The sequence below is a fragment of the Pongo pygmaeus genome, chromosome 9, assembly GCF_028885625.2.
Source record: "Pongo pygmaeus isolate AG05252 chromosome 9, NHGRI_mPonPyg2-v2.0_pri, whole genome shotgun sequence".
Taxonomy (NCBI): domain Eukaryota; kingdom Metazoa; phylum Chordata; class Mammalia; order Primates; family Hominidae; genus Pongo; species Pongo pygmaeus.
The window spans coordinates 77,003,319-77,020,348 of record NC_072382.2 but is presented as its reverse complement, the minus strand read 5'-3'; the positions used below and the strand labels follow the sequence as shown (position 1 = coordinate 77,020,348).

Genomic DNA, 17,030 nt, shown 5'->3' with positions numbered 1-17,030 from the left:
GAGACACAGCAGAAAGACACTATCTGCCCAAGGTACTGGCAAGTTAAAAGAGATGGAATATAACCCTGAAATTTCTTTTTTTTTTTTTTGAGATGGAGTCTTGCTCTGTAGCCCAGGCTGGAGTGCAGTGGTGCGATCTCAGCTCACTGCCAGCTCCACCTCCTGGGTTCACGTCATTCTCCTGCCTCAGCCTCCCGAGTAGCTGGGACTACAGGTGTCCGCCACCATGCCCAGCTAATTTTTTTTTTTTTTTTTTTTTTTTGTATTTTTAGTAGAGACAGGGTTTCACTGTGTTAGCCAAGATGTTCTCAATCTTCTGACCTCGTGATCCGCCCACCTTGGCCTCCCAAAGTGCTGGGATTACAGGCGTGAGCCACCACGCCCAGCCTAACCCTGAAATTTTTAATTGTTGGTGTTATGTTCTTTCCATTAAATCATTTTATTCACCTTTTTGAAATCTGTGGATGACAAAATTTCATTCCTTTCATTGCATCTACCTAAATAATTTAATTATTTAAATGTAAAGTGCTAGTCTGCATTTATAATACATACACTTTTAAACCAATAATTTACAGAAATATCTATAAAGTTATTATTTTAAATACAGAATTATGATATGGGTCTATCCACAGGTAACTGTGGGTATGTTGGTGAAAGTAATCTCTCTTTCAAAAAGATAAATTAGCAAAACATAGTATTAAAAGTTCCAAAATTTAGAATTTCAAATCTACTGTGCTACCTTCCCCTAAAATCTAGAGACTTTGGGTTTTGAATCAGGCAATATAAACAATTTTTTTGGAGCTCATTTCTTTAAAGAGCTTACACCTAAGCTATGCCAGTCACTTTGATGCCAACTAAAATCAGATCAAATTCATTTTTCATATAGGTCATAATTCATTTCATGATGCTTAATCATAAAAAGTATAGTGAGAATTTATATCCCATCCTCTCTGAACTAGCTAGCACTGCATATTTCATTTCAGTTGAGGTACATTCTTTAAATATTTTCCTCCCAGCAAAAGATGTCACTCATGGTGGTGCTTTGGAAAAGGCTAATCTTATTACTGAACAAGTAAAAAGGCTAAAGTGAATCTTTTAAAACAACTAGGATAAAGGAAGAGATAGATGTTATCAAAGATGGTAAGCCAAGTAAGGTGCTAAATTTATACTGAGCTATTAGCCACAGAAAAAAAGGGAAGCCTGTTATGTAAGATGTTTCTTCCTGTCTGACAAAAGGAAAGCAGCAAGTATGGTTGCCTGAACTTAGAGTCAGACATTAAGGTCTGAATTTCTTTGTTTATCTAACAGCTGTGTGACTATGCGCAAAACACTTACCCTTCAGAGGCTCAGTTTATCTAAATGTAAAATGAAGATAACAATACCAACACTTTAAGGGTTTCTGCAAAGGATAAAAGAAATAATATATGTGAAAGGGCCCTGTGCCCTAAAATAAGCTATATAAATGTAAGTTACAATTGTTTTATTTTTCATTTGGAAAGATATTTTTGGCATTGTATTTGTAGTTTCAATTTAAAAGGAAAAAGTGTCCAACTGAGATAAAAAGTTTTATCAATTTACACTTCCAGCAATCAAAGAGTACAGTAATCATAGTCAATGACATTAAAAATGTCTAGTACATTGGTTAATAGCTAATGATGGTTCTCAGAAAAATTAATACATGAACACTTAACCAATCATTTGCAACTACAAAAATGCAGTATGTTATCCCTTTAAACACAGAATAGAACTTTTGGAAAAAATTATGTATAAATAAATATAATTTTTTGACCTCAATTAAAACACTAAATAGATACAAGAGATGTGTGTATATATATAAATATATATAATATTTACATATATTATATATTTTATATATAAATATATATAATATTTACATATATATTTTATATATAATATATATAATATTTACATATATTATATTTTATATATATAAATATATACAATATTTACATATATTATATATTTTATATATACAAAATATAATATACATTAAAAAGAAATAAGTTGTTTAATTATCAACCTTAAAGAGGAAAGAACAATCTCTGGCTGACTCATTCATCATTCATTCTTTCAATAGACATCTTTTTTTTTTTTTTTTTGAGACAGGGTTTGCCATGTCGCCCAGGCTGGAGTGCAATGGTACAATCACAGCTCACTGCAGCCTTGACCTCCTGGGCTCAGGTGATTTTCCCACCTCAGCCTCCCAAGTGGCTGGAACCACAGTTGCACACCACCACATCCTGCTAACTTCTTTATTATGCGGTCTTGTCATCTGCCTCTAAATAAATAAATAAATAAATAAATAAATAAAGACAACCTAATTTAAAAATGGTCAAAGGGTCTGAATAGATATTTCTCCAAAGAAGATACACAAATGGCCAATAAGTACATAAAGAGTAATGACACTCAACATCATTAGCCATTAGAAAACATTCAAGTCTTAGCCATTTACAACTAGTAGGATGGTTATAATAAAAAAGAAAAAAAATAAGTGTTGGTGAGGATACAGAGCAATTGGAACCTGATATCGTTTGGCTGTGTCCCCACTCAAATCTCATCTTGAATTGTAGCTCCCACAATTCCATGTGTCATGGGAGGGACCCAGTAGGAGGTAATTGAATCACGGGAGCAGGTCTTTCCTGTGCTGTTCTTGTGATAGTGAATAAGTCTCACAAGATCTGATGTGAGATCAGATTTATAAAGGGGAGTTCCCCTGCACACACCCTCTTGCTTGCTGCCATGTAACACAGTACATTTGCTTCTACTTTGCTTTCTACCATGATCGTGATGCCTCCCTAGTCATGTAGATCTGTGAGTCCATTAAGCCTCTTTCCTTTATAAATTACCCAGTCATGGCTACGTCTTTATTAGCAGCATGAGAACAGACTAATACAGAACTTTTGTACATTAGTAGTGGGAATGTAAAATGGTGTTGCCACTTTAGAAAATAGTCTGGCAATTCCTCAAATTTAAACATAGCTACCATATGGCTCAGCAATTCCACTCCTAGGTATACACCCCAAAATAATGAAAACTATATCCCCACAAATACTTGTACCCAAATGTTCATAACAGCATTCTTATAACAGCCAAGAAATGGAAACATCCCAAAAGCCTATCAACTCATAAATGGATAAATAACATGTCGTATATACATACACATCTTCCAACTGCAAAAAAAATTGGCTACAAGAAGGAATGACTCATACATGCTACAAAATGGATAAACCTTGAGCCTATGGAAAGCAAATGAAGCCAGTTACAGAAGACCACATATTTTATGATTCCATTTGTAAGAAATGTCCAGAACAGCAAATCTATAGAAACAGAAAGTAGGCTGGTAGCTGCCCAGGGATGGGGAGCCTGAGGGAATGAGGAATGACTACTAGTGGGTACAGGGTTTCTTTTGAGGGCAATGAAAATGCTCTATAATTGACGGTGGTGATGGTTGCACAATTTGGTAAATATATTAAAGCCACTGAACTATATACTTTTTTTTTTTTTTTTTTTTTTTTTTGAGACACAGTCTTGTTCTATTGCCTAGGCTGGAGTGCAGTGGCATGGCTCATGCAACCTCCGCCTCCCGGGTTCAAGCCACTCCTTCACTCCTGCCTCAGCCTCCCGAGTAGCTGGGATTACAGGCGACTGCAACCCTGCCCGGCTAATTCTGTATTTTTTTAGTAGAGACAGGGTTTCACCATGTTGGCCAGGCTGGTCTCGAACTCCTGATCTCAAGTGATCCGCCCACCTCGGCCTCCCAAAGTGCTGGGATTACAGGTGTGAGCCACACCTGGCCTGAATTGTACAATTTAAATGGGTTAATTGTATGGTATGTGAAATATATCTCAGTAAACTTTTTTTTAAAATTTAGTACTTTTTATGAAGAGCTTCCACCATATTATTGGCAAATTTTGTATGCAGTAGTTGGGGAAAGGCATTTTGACTATTAAAACATCCTTGGAATTTATATTTTTGATTCCAAGAATTATGAAAATAAAAGCATATTTTCTTCTCATGTGTCACATACATTTGGCTGTATGTTAAAGAAATATACATGAATTTAAGCTGCTGGGTAGAAGCCGGCATTGATCCCTTCTAAATAGCTGTGCACTGTGGGCCCCAGGAGTAAAGATTTACAGAAGGACCATGTCCTTGGCAGAATAGGGGTTCCCAGCTGTTTTGGATGGAGAAGCTACTTTTACTTTCTATGAAGTCTTAACTTGAAGGGGAAGAGAAGTAATAAGGTAAAAGGAAGGGAGTCATGAAATCCCCAGGTTCTAATTTTAGCTCTTCTACTTAACTCACTGTCTCAGGGGGTTCATCTGTAAAATGCAGATAATGGTCTATGCCCTGTCTCACAGAATTGTAAGAAGGCCCAAATTAAAAAGAAAAACAAACAATGTTAGTAGGATATAACTGGATTTGGTTTTGAATTGCTTGCCATTTAATTAATAGCTTTGTCATCCCCAGGAAATCACCATAGCAGCAGCTCAATTTCTTATCTCTAAAGACAGACTTGGTCAATATACTTCATAGAGTATGAAATGAGCTACACAAATAAAAATACACACTCCAAAGCCATTACATTCTATACAAATGTAAATCATCATTATTATTGGTACAATATACCCTCAAAGTATTACTCTTAAATACTGAGCTTTCAGAAAAGGCGAGAAGAGGCCTGGCTTACAAAAGCAACAAGTAAGAATCCACTGATAGCCGCTAGCCTTCTGAATTGTACTACATATCATTCCTGGAATGCAAATTGGTAGGTCTCTCATATTATGTTTCCACATTTGGGGAAATGACACATGTATCTTGGAGCAATTGAAGAGTTTCATAGAAAATTTGGATGGCCACATTCTCCAAGACAGTGGTTCTCAAAAGTTTAGTCTCAAGATCCCTTTATACTCTTAAAAATGACTGAGGACCCCAAAGGGCTTTCATTTATGTGGGTCATATGTATCAATAATTATTATACTAAAAATTGAAATTAAGAAAACTTTTGCATGTTTGTGAATTCTTACAAAAATAGCAACAGCAATCTATTACTTGTTAATATAAATAATATTTTTAAGGAAAAATAAGCAAATTTTCCAAAAAAGAAACTTAGTGAGATGAGTGACATTGTTTTACATTTTTGCAAGTTAGTTTTGCAATGTCTAGCTTAATAGAAGCCAGCTGGAGTCTCACATTGTCTTCTGCACTCATTTTGTTACCATGTGTTGTTTAGTAAGAAAATCCAGCCTTATACAGATATGCAGCTGAAAAAGAAAGGAGTATTTTAAGTGCTTTTTCAGATGGTTGTGGATATTCTTGTTTGATACTACTCCCAACCTCATTAAGTAATAGCTTTTTAAAGGTACTAGTAGCAATGCAGAATCTGAAACCCTATCAATAAAGTTTTCACACTCTGTTACATTAAAATCCATTGGTCTTTCTGGCACTTCGAAAGGATCTTTACCTACGTATGATTTCATAGCATTATATAATGGTCATTTGGAAAACATTGGCTCATTGAGTTATATATATTTTAAATGCTGATACATTCCATTATAAACTATTTAAAAATCACGTGTGTTATTATGTTATTATCACTACCAATCTTATCAAAGAAATCCTTAAGGATTGGTAAGCTGCCAATCTCATGGTGGCAGACACAAGCGATCTGGAATTCTAATTTTCATTTAAAATCCTGAATTTTATCATCAGTTGATTTCCTTTAAGAGACAGGCTCACTTCATTCAGTTTTGAGAAAATGTTTGCCAAATACTTAAGTCTAAATAACCATAATTTGTCATTCATTCTTTCAAGTAAAGACGAGGCTTTTAAAAAAGCAGGTAGTTCACTTAGCAACTCGATTGCACATGTGCTTTTCCTTGAAACAACCACTGTACTTCAGTATGCAGTAGAAGTGATTTATGCATATTCTCTTTCCATCACACAGAATATTAAGGTGTGCACTCAGGGTTCATGATTTAATATAATCAATAATTTTTACTGCTTCATTAAGGACATTCTAAATTGAACCCCATTTTAAATATATATATAAACTATGAGTACACAGTCTTACAGAAGACAAATACTGCTAGCTGAGTTTAGTCCCTCTGCCTTGATTTGTTCTAAGTGGCCAGCAATTTTACCCACCATCATGTAAATGTCAACCCAGTGAAACAGGCAAAAATGTCTTAGTATTATTATGAAAATAATTCCGCCCTCCCAGACCTACTGAGGGTGTTGGGGATCCCCAAGGAACCAGGGGCTGATTACACTGCTGCTCTAGGAGAAAAAGGAATCTGTCACTTAAAATTCTGTACAGTTGGCAGACTCATGTGAAGCTATTCAGAAAATCTACTAAAGGCTCAGTACCAACAATCTGGAAGAAAATTATTTAGTTTCAGTATAGCTCTCTTCACTGTATTCAAAAGTTAAACTAATTCAATGCCTGTACAGATGGCCAATTCATCTTCACATTAAAAATATATTCACAGTATGGTGTGAGTTGCGGTAAGAACTACACATTTACATCATACCTATCAAAAGTCTTCCTTTTATAAGATAAATAATGAGCTGGACTTTTTCCCTGTTCTCTTTCTTCCTTACCCAGAGCCCACCATCCTTCATGCATTTGAAAAAGGCAATTTGGGTAAGTGGCAAGAGCAAAGGCTCACTCGCATCAGCATAAACTTGCCTTGATATCTGCCATCTTAAAAAACAAAGCAAACAAACCATTCCACATTCCCATAAAACAAAGAGATTGAAAAAAACAAAAACAAAAAGAAACTTCCCTTAATCCCATAGTCATCTCCAGTTACAAACCCGTAAGTGGACATAGTGATGACTTCTTCTATTCAGAAATGTACTTCTCTTAAGTTTCCAAATTACTACTCTCTCTTCATTTTCTCCCTACCTGACTGTCTATTCCTCTCAGTTTTTGCTGGTTCTTCCTCCTCTATTCAACTTCTAAATGCAATTTCCCAGGGCTAAATCCCACTGTACGTGTGTGTCTGTATTTGTCTCTCTCTCTTTTCAGCTCTGCATTCTCTCCCTGGGTAATCTCATCTAGTTCCCTGGATTTAAATACCATCCTTATGTTGATGAGTCCCAAATTTCTATACCCTGTACTGACCTCCAGTCCTGAGCTCCAGACTTATATATCCTGTTGTCTACTTGGATTTCTAATAGGTAACTCAAACTTAACATTTGCAAAGAAGATCTTTTGATTGCCCCACTCCCATCTCCTGGATCCTTCCCCATCTCAATAAATGGCACTATCATCCAAGGAGTTGCTCATACACAAAACCTAGGAGTCATTCTTGACATTCCTTTTTTTCCTCATCTCCCACATTCAGTCCACTAGTTCATGTCCCATAATATATTTCAAATCTGTTCACTTCTCTCCATCTCTACCCCTACCATCCTGATCCAAACCACCATCACCCCAATCTGGTCTTCTGAAATAGCCTTCTAACTGGTAACTCTGCTTCAACTCTAGTTCCCTGCAATCCATTAAAGTAGCTAGAATGTGGAGATGGGTGGGTGGGGCCAAAAAAAAAGTAGTAGCTAGAATGATCTTTGGGAAAAAACAAATCAAACCATACCACTTTCCTGCTTAAATCTTCACTCGATTCATCAGCTTTGAGTGAAGATTTAAATACAAATCTTCCCTTTGTATTTAGAATAATTTAGGAAACTCTGCTGTGGTCTCTGAGGTTTTATATGCTATGCTCCCTGGGTACCTCCGCCCCTCAATTACTACACTCCTGCCACATCAGCCTTCCATCTGTTACCTCAACATAGCTCTTTCCTACCTCAGGGCCTTTGCCCTTGCTATTCCCATGACCTTCAGGAACTTTCTGTTCCCTAGCTGGTTGCATGGCTAGTTCCTTCTTGTCATTCATGTCTAAGCTCAACAGTCACTTCCTCAATAAGGCTTATTTGACAATTTAATCTAAAGTAGGTCCTTTTCCAGTTATTTTCTATTATATCACCTAATTAATTTCCATCACAGCACTTATTGCAATCTAAAATGACTTTCTCTGTTTATTGTATGTCTCTTCCCATCAGGTTATAAGCTTAACGAGGCAGGGATCTTTCTTTTTCTTTTATTAAAACAGCTTTATTGAGATATGATTCACATAACATACAATTCACCCATTTAAAGTGTACAACTCAAATTTGCCATTTAAACCATGTTTAAGTGTAAAATTCAGTGGCATTGATTAAATACACAATGTTATATAACAGTTGTCACCATCTATTTCCAAAACTTTTTCATCACCCCAACAGAAACTTTGTAATCATTAAGCAATAGCTCTCCTATTCCCCCAGCCCTCTAATGTGGCTTTCTGACTCCATGAGTTTGCTTTTTGTAGATATTTATATAAATGGAACGCTACAATATTTGTCCTTTTCTGTCTAGCATATTAACGAGGCAGGGATCAGGGATCTTGTGTATCTTATTCACTGCTCTACCCACTGCAACCTAACTCAGTGTACACAGCACACAGTACATGCTTAACAAATACTGTTGAATAAACTAATGAATTTTAAGCAAGTCACCTAACTTTAAAAAATTTTTATATTTTATCTATTTAAGGGGTACAAGATGTTTTAAGGTATACATGATGTTTTGATATACATATACATAGTGAAATGATTACAGCAGTCAAACAAATTAACATATTCATGAGTGTGTGTGATAAAAACTGTAGAAATCTACTCTTGACAAATTTTCAGTACACAATACAATATTACTAACTATAATCCTCATTTTGTATATTATATCCCCAGACTTATGCAGCCTATCTAACTGCAAATTTGTATACCCTTTAGCCTGCTTCTTCCTATTTCCTCCTCTCCCTCCCACTGAATCACTATCCTACTCTCTGTTTCTAGTTATTCAACTTTTACTTTTAAGATTCTGCATAGGATTGAGATCATACAGTCTTTGTCTTTCAGTGTCTGACTTATTTCACTTAGCATAATATCCTCCAGGTTCATCTGTGTTGTCACAAATGGCAGTATGTCCTTTACAGAGGCTGAATAATATTCTATTTGTGTGTGTGTGCGTTGTGTTTGTGTATGACAATTTTTAAAATTCATTAAAGTCACTTAACTTTTCTAGATCTTAGTTTCTTGTGTGATGGTGCTATATCACCATTCATTATTAATTTCTTTAGAACTTACAGTGTTTCTGGCATTGTGCTTGCTAATGGAAAAATCATGATGTGCAAAATAGTTTTTATCTCCATTCTCAAAAAACGTTTGCTTCCTTTTCTATCTGGGAAAGTCGTCTTCTTTGATTTGGTGCACTTTTAGGATGGAAATATATAGAACAGTGAAGTATACAGAAGTAAGGGGATCTCTGCCACACTTATCAAATTATGTGATATGACACTGGAGGGACAAATGTCAAAAGCTAAGCTGTCCTCAGATCCATTTAATAGCACCTGCCCTTTTTACTTTGCAGGGTGATGATAGGGATCATGTGAATATATATGCATGTACTTCGCAAACTATAAGGCTCCCACGAATGTAAGATAAAAGTATTATAATTTTTGTTTTACATTTAATTTTTATGCTCTGAGAATTAAAAGCAAATTTCTGTTCTCTACACAAATTATAATATAATGTACTTATGAACTAACTGAAATTATGGCAGGATCTGGTTTTTAAAGTCAACGTCAATTATACTGCACCTGAATTTTGACAGGCCCATTCCTATAGCATTACATGCTAGCCAAGAAGGAAGGCTATTTCTAACTGAAGAGGCTGGCACTTGACAAATATTAATAAATGGTGCTGAAAACAAGGCATTTTGCTTCACTCACTCTCAGTAGTTAATCCAGCACACACACACACCTTTAGACAGCAGTGACATGAAGAGGACAAGCAGGCCTTACCAGTGCTCTCAGCTCTTCAAACAACACTTGAGGATTTCTACTTGAAGGCCTGTCTCTCTAAGCTTGTGCTTTCAAAACTTGGGCTGGACTGATCCCAAATACTGAAGTAACAAATATTACTAAATTCTGTCATTTCCTCTACCAAAAAAGTGATTTTACTACTACTTCTGGTTGTGATGAAAGGTCCTATTGACTATTCAAATCCTCAACCAAGTTATGGATGCAGTATTAAATGACTTCACTCCTTTTTCTCTGGCACTTTAACACATGCCAATGCTTTCATCCACCTCCACTAATGTGGCTTATAAATTACTGAGGTGAGGCCATTTTAATAGTATGATTTGTTCACATCTTGAGAAATGGGGTACATACGAAGCTGGCTGAGAAGACAAACTCCCCTTTGACAACATATATTAGTCTATATGTCTAGAAAAATAAACCTTCAAAAGCTGGAAATACCTGATTGCTATTATGCTTGCTTAGGAGAAATAACAATTAATGGTTCTTTCATTTGTTAGAAATCAAAATGTGAAAAAGTGATGGCAGTAAGGTCAAAGACAAAATGAAAGCTTCCCTGAGAAACAGCGAGAGACAGAACAGACAGAGCTGAAGCAAAAAAAGTGAAAGGTCACAACTGTTCTAAAAGTTTCTAACTGCTTAAAAGGGCTTCCTGAATACATTTTGAAATATAAAAAAGCCAGTTTTTAAGAAGTTTACTGTCCCCTCCTTTTAAAACTGCCTCTAGTGTGATTAAAAAAAGAAAATCCACAGAGGAGGATACTTGCTCCCTATGGATTCAGAGTAGTTAACCTATTGATTGTTCTCTCAATTTTCAAAGAGCATATATAAAGCTGGAGAGGATACACAATTACTACAAGCAATCCATTTCTCAGATGAGTAAAACTAGGTCAGCACACTTGCAGCCCTGGTTCAGTTAATAATAAAGTCAGAGGCCTCTTGGGAAGTGGGGATCAAACAGGCCTTAGAGTTGAGAGTCTGATGAGGAGGGCTGACTTTGCTAAGTTTTCCCCTGCACATAGCCTCCATCTTGGTCTTGCTCCCAAAGCAAGCTGTGATATTCTTAGCAACACCTTATATGATCCTTTGGCATACCATCGTTTTGGGCCCTTGAGAAGAAAGAAGTGTGTTTGTGCATGTGTGTGTACATCTGTACACATGTGCATATTGTGTGTATGTTTGAAGCTGGAATATATGAGGAAATACAGGCATTTCAGCAGGAGTAAGTTTCACCAGGAAGCTTCCAACAGCCTTCTGACCTTAGGATCTAAGTGCCTAGAGCAAGAAAGAGAAAATAGGGCAAGAAGAGAAGTTCTGAACTCAAATCAGAACTTAGTTCTACTAAATGATGCCAGTTTTACTCTCAAACTGGATCCTGTAATATCTACATGCTCTTTCCACCACAGCTGACATCGCTGGAGAAGCCCTCTAATTTACTTCTTCCTTAGTGCAGTTTTAGTCTGAGCACTTTTTTTTTTTTTTTTTTTTTTGAGACAGAATCTTGCTCTGTCACCCAGGCTGGAAGTGCAATGGCACGATCTCGGCTCACTGCAACTTCTGCCTCCCAGGTTCAAGAGGTTCTCATGCCTCAGCCTCTCCAGTAGCTGGGATTACAGGTGCATGCCACCACACCTGGCTAATCGTTGTATTTTTTAGTAGAGATGGGGTTTTGCCATGTTGCCCAGGCTGGTCTCCAACTCCTGGCCACAAGCGATCCACCCACCTCGGCCTCCCAAAGTACTGGGATTACAGGCATGAGCCACCACACCTGGCCTCATTCTGAGCACTTTTGACCAATTCTGTTTAAGCACTGCCCTTTCCATGGTATGACAGAACTGTGATCAGCAGAGTGGGAGCTTGGCAGTCTTGGAATTAAAGCCCTTCTTCTTTGACTGAAATACTTGTCTGCCAAAAATGGAGAGTGGGCAAGCATCAGTTGTGGGAAGAATGGCACATGGAAAGGTGAGTCATGGGCCAGAGACTGTCAGAGGGCTGCTTTCCTGGAGCTGGAGTGGAAGTAACAGTAAAAGTAGTATGGTTGAGAGGACAATGAGTGTGAAGGATGAAGCAAATGATAAACTGAGGATTGCAATCCAGAAATCTGACCCAATTTCAGAAAAGGACAACAATCTTAATAAAAAACAAATTAAAAAAATCTCCACCATTAAACTAAGGTTGGTTAAAGGGAAGAGTGGCAGATGACACCACATAGAGGAATAATTCTAGACTGATCAGAAATGAATAAGGGAATGTTTAGCAAGTCGTTAGGTTCATGTGGATAAATGGCAACATAGGCTGATAAAAACAAAAGCATCACAAATCTTATTACTTTGGTAAAACCAAAAGGTCTGAGGATATAGCTCATAATATATTTAAATAACAGCCAAATTGTGGACACTCATCCATGTGATATTCCAGTTGGAAGGATGTCCAATGAAAACAAAACAAAACACTTGTTATTTATAAAAATAAATAGGCTGGGCGTTTTAAAGGCTCACGCCTGTAATTCCAGTACTTTGGGAGGCCGAGGCGGGTGGATCACGAGGTCAGGAGATCGAGACCATCTGCCTAACACAGTGAAACCCCGTCTCTAACTAAAAATTCAAAACATCAGCCGGGCGTGGTGGCATGCGCCTGTAATCCCAGCTACTCAGGAGGCTGAGGCAAGAGAATTGCTTGAACCTGCGAGGTAGAGGTTGCAGTGAGCCAAGATCGCGCCACTGCACTCCAGCCTGGGCAACAAAGCAAGACTCCGTCTCAAAAACAAAAACAAAAATAAAAACAAAAAAAAATCAAAAACAAAGGAAGTTAGTCTTCCTTTATAATTAGAAAACTTGTTGCTTACATCTTGAAGTAGGGCCAGAAGTTCTAAAGAAATGCTACATATTTCTTTCAGGAAAATACAAACCTAGGCATCTGATAGTCTTACTATGGCACAAGGAAAGACATTATTTAAGTGGGATACTAACTGATGTGATGTTGAGAGTGCCACAAACATCCAAGACAGACTGGAAGGGCCACGTGCTTGGTATTTTCCTTTGGGCCCTGAATAATAAAGTGAGGAGACCATGAAGTACTTGCAAAGGCACTGAACTTTTACTCCATAAACAACAATGCAAATTGAGTCCCTAGAAATAGTCTAAGAAAAGAAAATTACAATTGGTCAAGCTGCAGAGGCAAGAGATGATGAAGCCCACACATTGAAGTATAGTCTAACAGCAAGTAAAAATACAGAAAGAGATTCTGAGTTTAGCAAGTAGCAAGAGGATTCCAATTTGTATTCATTGCTTCTCTGTAGTCATTTTAAGGGCACGGAAAAAGACTGTGGTCAAAAAAAGAACTGTGTATTACTAATGTAACTGGTTAAACACAAGGGTCAACTGCAGTGCATATTTATAAAGAAAAAAGGCTGGCAATCTAAGGAAATAGGCTGTGCATGGGAAGTAGGAGAGAAGTGAAGAACAGAGACTTACCTGTGCTATATTTTTGTTCAGAAGATAGACACCATAATCAAACTGCAACTTCTCCCCTCCTTTTGGATACAGTGGAAACCTAAGAAAGGTAAAGAAGGATCAGATATTTTCAAAAGCTGAGTAAATACAACCTCCAAGTTGTCAACAGAGGCTGAAGTTTCTTAGATACAGCATAAACATCTGAATTGGACTAAGTCACCTAGTTATAGTCATTGCAATCTACTGACATCTTTATAATATTAATTAAGTCAGAATAACGGCTGCTTTTTTTCAAAAGAAAAAGTGAACAGGTCACAGAACAAGGAACTAATGTTTAAGAAAGTGACCAACCTACCCCAAGGAGTTGAGGCCACTGGTTCCTATTTACATATCATAAACTTGCCACCTTAGCTAAGATTAAGATCCCAGAAATTTTTCCCTCTAATATCTTGGACCCGACATCTCAGCTTCTACTAAATGGTAGAGAAAGATTAAGAAGGAAAAAAAATCAGACTTAGAAGCAATATATAAGATTTCTGTTTCTTTTAAGGTGACCAGTGAAATCAACAGTGCCAATATGAGCCAAAATTCATTAAAATATTCATTCACATTTACAGGGATGGCTATTTGGATGCAACTTCTCTAAGGCAATGTGCTCATGCCATAAGGCTCTCATACATGACTTTCCATTTTAACCTGCCTCACTGGAGCAACAAAGGCATGCGATCCAGATCTTCATAAAGATAATGAGTTATTTTAGAGAGTAACTCCCTTCACTATTCCCCTTCTTTACACCTGCAAATGAAGAAAAGGTTAGAGCATACCTATAGTTTAGTCATTGTTTTCTGATTCTCAAGATCAAGCAAAAGTTTTAGCATCTGATACAGATTTCTTTACAAACAGATCAATTATTACTTAGGGTCAAGAAGAAAACTTCATCTTCCTTACTTCTGCGATATACAATTATTCTCAAGAATAAAATAATCTTATTGAAATGAATGGCAGGTGACAATTACTAGTCTTAATTTCAATTGTCTTTTAATTGCCTGAGGAAAAGAAATATTCCATAAAGCCTAGAGGATATTATTTTCTAGAGAAAATAAAATAAAGGAAACAGAATTTAAGGGCTTTATAATAAATTCTCAGGAGTTGCTGGCTATATAGTATCCAAAGGCAAATTTGTTACACTATAAAATTATAGGCACTGGGGAGTGAGCACGGTCATGAACTGTATTTATTCTCTACTAAAGGAACACCAAATGCTTCACTCACCCATCAAGAAGACAGAGATTTATATTTAATTGAAACAGTAAAAAATAAACTAGGACATGTGGTTTGGCCTCAAATTGAGATGCATAAAAGTGACAGCATAGCAAATTCAGGACAAGCAAAGTGCAACACCAGGCTTTTGCAAGATGTCTGGGAATCATTCAAATTCAGATGGGTAGCCTGCAAAGAAACGACATATTTGCAAATACCCAACAGGGGCACTTTAGAGAAAATCTACTACAGTCCTAAACCTCTGTGCTGTCTAGCTGTTATTCTATAAGCTTCAGATGTAGACTATCTGAACAGCTCTCCAAACCCATAGCTATCTCTATTTTCAAGGTATAAACCTAGAAACTGTTTTGTATGTTAGAAGAGTAAATTGAGATCAGCATACATTGAAAACCAAGCTTCAACATTCCTAAAAAATTGATTTCACAACATTTGACTTTATTATGACTTCAGTGGGACTTATTTATACAAAAAGCCACAAGGTATGGTTCGGATAAGGCAATGCAAAGACAGATCAAATATTAGGACAGAATTTACATTTTACATTGCTTTCAAATTCTTAGGTCACTTGAAGTTGAATAGTATAATAGCTTATAACTATCACGCATTCATCTTACTTTGCAAAAGTACATGTATTTATAGATCTATCAATCTTGAAAAATACCCATTTTAAAGGATAAAACCTATTATCATCACAACATAAGATACAAATTTTATATTGGAGAATTACATTAGCAAGCTATAGAAGCTTTAGATAAGAATGTGGTCATTAAAGTACAACCAGAAGCAGGTCCATAACACCACAAAGAGGACTCATTAAAGGAGTATTACATTAAATAACTGAAGGATGAACTATATATTTCCTATGAAGATTCAATGCAATTTATTATTATATTCAATTAAAATGGCTAATATTATTTTCAAATTAAATTAAATTTCCACATTGAAAATTCACGGACTCTCCTGTCTTCACATGGCCTTATTTGAACCATACCTTGTAGCTCTTTCTATACATAATAGAAAAATCAAGGAATTAGAAAGCAATAAATAGATTACATGTGTGACAAAATTCCATCTGAGCCTTAGTGTCACTGTAACTAACACCAGGTGGTGAAGAGGTTAGTAGGGAGAACTGCAGACCTCCAATCTTAATTATCAGAGCCCACCTTTATCTACTGTAAATACTCATATCATTGTGAACTATCAAACTGGCTTAGGTCAGTTTGCAACCCTTTCTTTTTCCAGTCTGTCTCAGGTTGTAAATTTACACTCACTGTGTGATTACTTGGTTAATGTATGTCTCCCTTATGATACTGTAGGCTCCAAGTGGCCAGAAATTTTATTTTCTTCCTCTTTGCCTCTCTGTCAAGTGTCTAATAAGCACTGCTACTAGCAGAACGCAACAAATATTTGTTGAATTTTTTTTAAAAAAAAGATTATTTGTGAAAAATATTTGGAACTCTTTAGTACAGAACAGTTTCAATACGAGTTAAGAATTATGCGATGACTACCAAAAAAGCTAATGCGATCCCAGGCTGTGGTAACAGAAGCAGAGCAGCTCAGCTGGTGAAGGTGATAGTGATAACTACTTTGTTCTAGGTTAGACTGTACCAAGAGACCTATGTTCAGTTCTGGGAGTGAAAGTATTTTACAAATAGACAGAAGAACACTTGTATCCTTACTTAAAGGTTATGTTTCTAGAGAACGTTTATAACAATCTCATTTAACTATATAAAGCATGCAGTAAAATAATGAAGTAGTCAGTATTATTGTTATTTAAAATAAACTGATTTGGCTTGGTCACCTAAGTAGGAAGTGGAAGAGACATGGCTTCAGTATTAGGTCTTCAATAATAAATCCAGTATTCTCTCTATTGCCTCTGAATGCTTTAGAGAAGCAAACCCAGGATGATTGGGGGAACAGGAGTCAGTATTGAGAGAAATTGTTGAAGGAACCAGAGATGTTTGTCCTGGAGGACTGAAGTCTCAGGGACAACAAATGAAGGACTTTCAGAGAGAAAAAGAATTCGTTTTTTTCTGCATGGCTTCAAGCAGGGAGAACCAAAGTGAATGGTATATGCGTTACAGGAGATTGATTTCACCACAAAGTTATTCAAAATCCTAAAGATCTTGGTTACAGGCAGCCAAGTAGAGAAGGGCAACAAACACAAACAAACAATGGACATGTATTCAGTGGATGTAGCGGGTTACACGGTGGCCTCCAAAAAGATATGTCCATATTCTAATCCTTGGGACCTGTCTAAGTGACCTTATTTGATGAAAAGATCTAAAATAGTTAAGGATATTGAGTTGAGATCATTTTTTATTATTCAGGAGGGCCCTCAATCTAGTAAGTA

The 17,030-nt window shown here is 36.5% G+C and overlaps 1 protein-coding gene across 3 annotated transcripts in view; it reads right to left on the bottom strand.

The window, feature by feature from the left end:
* UVRAG (UV radiation resistance associated) overlaps positions 1–17,030 on the bottom strand; it is a 330,142-nt gene that overhangs the window by 63,219 nt on the left and 249,893 nt on the right. For all 3 annotated transcript variants that reach the window (XM_054439837.1, XM_063672095.1, XM_063672094.1), the window contains exon 13: positions 13,418–13,496. In XM_054439837.1, coding sequence (XP_054295812.1) covers positions 13,418–13,496 — 79 coding nt within the window. The remainder of the gene's footprint in view (positions 1–13,417; positions 13,497–17,030) is intronic.